A 2,535-nucleotide genomic window follows, 5' to 3' on the forward strand; every position below is an offset into this window, starting at 1 on the left:
AAGCTTCTTAGATCGTGGTTCATCCTGGTTTTATAAGAATCATGAAGATAATGGCATATGTCCGAACAGGCTAATCTGGAATTGATGTGATCATGGACCAGATAGATGATGGAGAAGATGGGACTAAGGATCAACCAACTCAAGAGGATGCCTTAGAAGTTTCAGAAGGACCAATGACTGGTGCTAGAGTTAAGAAGCTCAAAGAAGCCATTGGAGGTTTACTTAGGAAGTCTCTGAATCAAGATGAATGTCTTGGAGGAAGCTTGATACTTCAAGACACCCTTATCACCATCCAAGCTATCTCACCATCAAGCTGAGTATCATCTAGGCTAGCAAGAGAAGTGTGCTCTTTTCCTGTCTTATTTTTTGTCCCACTGGGTTTTGCTAAGATAGGTTTTTAACGAGGCATTGTCTTGCTAATCAAATCACCTAGCATGATACTCTCGAACCACATAAGTACCTTATGTTATTTTTAGACTATGTTTTCTTATTTCGTTACACAAGTCAAAGAGGAGCCTGTTCCTTAATGACTCTTGTTGTTTCCGAGACCTTGTGCATGTACAAGGATCTCACTATATATGTGTGTGTCTCGTAGTCTAATAAGATCCATCCAATCTTTTATCTAAAAACCCTTGTTCTCTCTGACTTGTCTTTGCGAGTTCTTGAGTTCTGTTGGTGAGTAGTATCCAGCAATCTCTAGTTGTCTAAGGAGGTGTGTCATATCCAATCTAGCCAACTAAACCGTGTCAAGGAGCCATTCCGCAACTCTTTGGTTCATCACCATTCCACTGCCTTGAAGATCTTGAGTCCTTGATTCGATCTTGCAAGGATCTATCCATATCATCCAGAGAAATCATCCTAGGATCATATTAAGTGGTATCAGAGCACTCTGGATAGGGAAGTTCTCGATCTCTCTTTGATTTTTGATTTGAACTCTTCGGCTTCTTTTCAAATCATCGATAGATCTGTGTTTTTGTTTAAGTTTATCACTTGATCTGATCTTTCTATCACTTGTTTTCATTGATCTGAATCGAATCCTGTTAGATCTAAGAATTTTTATCATATTTGAATTTGAATCGATCAATTGCTTGTGTTTGAAGAAATCGTGATCATAAATATGTTGTTTGTTCTGCAAGTTTTCATCATTTTTCTTTGTTTGATTTCGTTTCTATTGAACTACTTATTTGTTTAAGTGTTTGATTGAATCAGGTACCATGGGGAACGAGACTGATGAAGAAGCGGACTTGATGAGAAGAAACAAAATGCTGATGGAAGCCATGACTGCTCAGTTGAACAAAACCATGTTGGAAAACATGTCATCTATGATAAAAGACAACATGGAAGAGCTTAGAAGGGAGATTAGACAAGCTACTGGTCAAGGACACAGCCGTGAAGCTGAAAGAGAAGAGCAATCTCCACAACGCCAACGAGAGCATGATGGTTCGCAAGAAACTGATAACTACTATGAGCGTAGAAGATCCTCTTCTAGAGACAGTCGTAGGAGACCTAGGAGAGATCACGTGGGAAGAAGGTATCATAGAGATGAGTATATACTGGTCTTAAGATCAAGATCCCTCCTTTCCATGGCAAGGTTGATCCTGATGCTTACTTGGAGTGGGAGAAGAAGATTGAGATTGTCTTCAATTGTCAACACTACACAAACGCTCAAAGGATCCAAATTGCCACTACTGAGTTTTATGACTATGCTTTGAGTTGGTGGGATCAGCTAGTGACTGCTAGACGTGTCAATCAAGAGTATCCTGTTGACTCTTGGCAAGAGATGAAGTCTTTGATGCGCAAGAGGTTTGTACCTAGCCACTACCATCGTGATTTGCACCAGAGGCTACGAAAACTGATTCAAGGCTCCAAAACGGTGGAGGAATACTATCAAGAGATGGAGTTGTTGATGCAAAGAGCGAGTGTCTCAGAAGATAGAGAAGCTACCATGTCAAGGTTTCTTGGAGGACTCAACCATGAGATACAAGATAGAGTGGAGATGCAGCATTACGTTGAGCTAGAGGAGATGCTACACAAAGCTATCTTTGTGGAACAACAACTCAAAAGAAAGAGCTACTCTCGTTCTAGCTATGGTACTAGCAAGTTTCAGCATTCAAGGGAAGAGAAGCCTAGTTACCAGAAGGAGAGCAAGCCGTATCAGAAGGATGACACTAAGCCTAGCAGAATCTTTGACAAAGATAAAGGAAAAGCAGTAGCTACGGGTTCGAAGTCTCGGGATGTTAAGTGCTTTAAGTGTCAAGGGCGTGGACACTATGCCAACGAGTGTACTAACAAGAAAACCATGATTCTTCTAGACACTGGAGAGTATTTGTATCAGGATGACAAGATCCACACTGAACGTGAGCAATCTGAGGCAGAATCTGAAGAAGAACCGGTCAGAGGAAGGTTACTAGTAACAAGAAGACTTCTGAATCTTCAGACTAGTAACAAGAACCGGAGATTTATTTAACTTCCTGGTTATTCTCCACTGATTAGTGGTTCCAAATAAAGCTTCTTAGATCATGGTTCATCCTGGTT

General features: G+C 40.6%; 1 protein-coding gene across 1 annotated transcript; it reads left to right on the forward strand.

The window, feature by feature from the left end:
* Window positions 1-92: 92 nt before the first annotated feature.
* Window positions 93-2,403, forward strand: LOC130507795 (uncharacterized; the record flags this gene model as incomplete). Its single annotated transcript, XM_057002443.1, has 3 exons — window positions 93-216; window positions 1,210-1,556; window positions 1,727-2,403. Coding segments are annotated over exons 1-3 (1,148 nt in total), but the record flags the coding sequence as incomplete, so codon positions are not given.
* Between the last annotated feature and the right edge of the window lie 132 nt (window positions 2,404-2,535).

This window comes from Raphanus sativus, unplaced genomic scaffold (assembly GCF_000801105.2).
Source record: "Raphanus sativus cultivar WK10039 unplaced genomic scaffold, ASM80110v3 Scaffold5832, whole genome shotgun sequence".
NCBI classification, from domain to species: domain Eukaryota; kingdom Viridiplantae; phylum Streptophyta; class Magnoliopsida; order Brassicales; family Brassicaceae; genus Raphanus; species Raphanus sativus.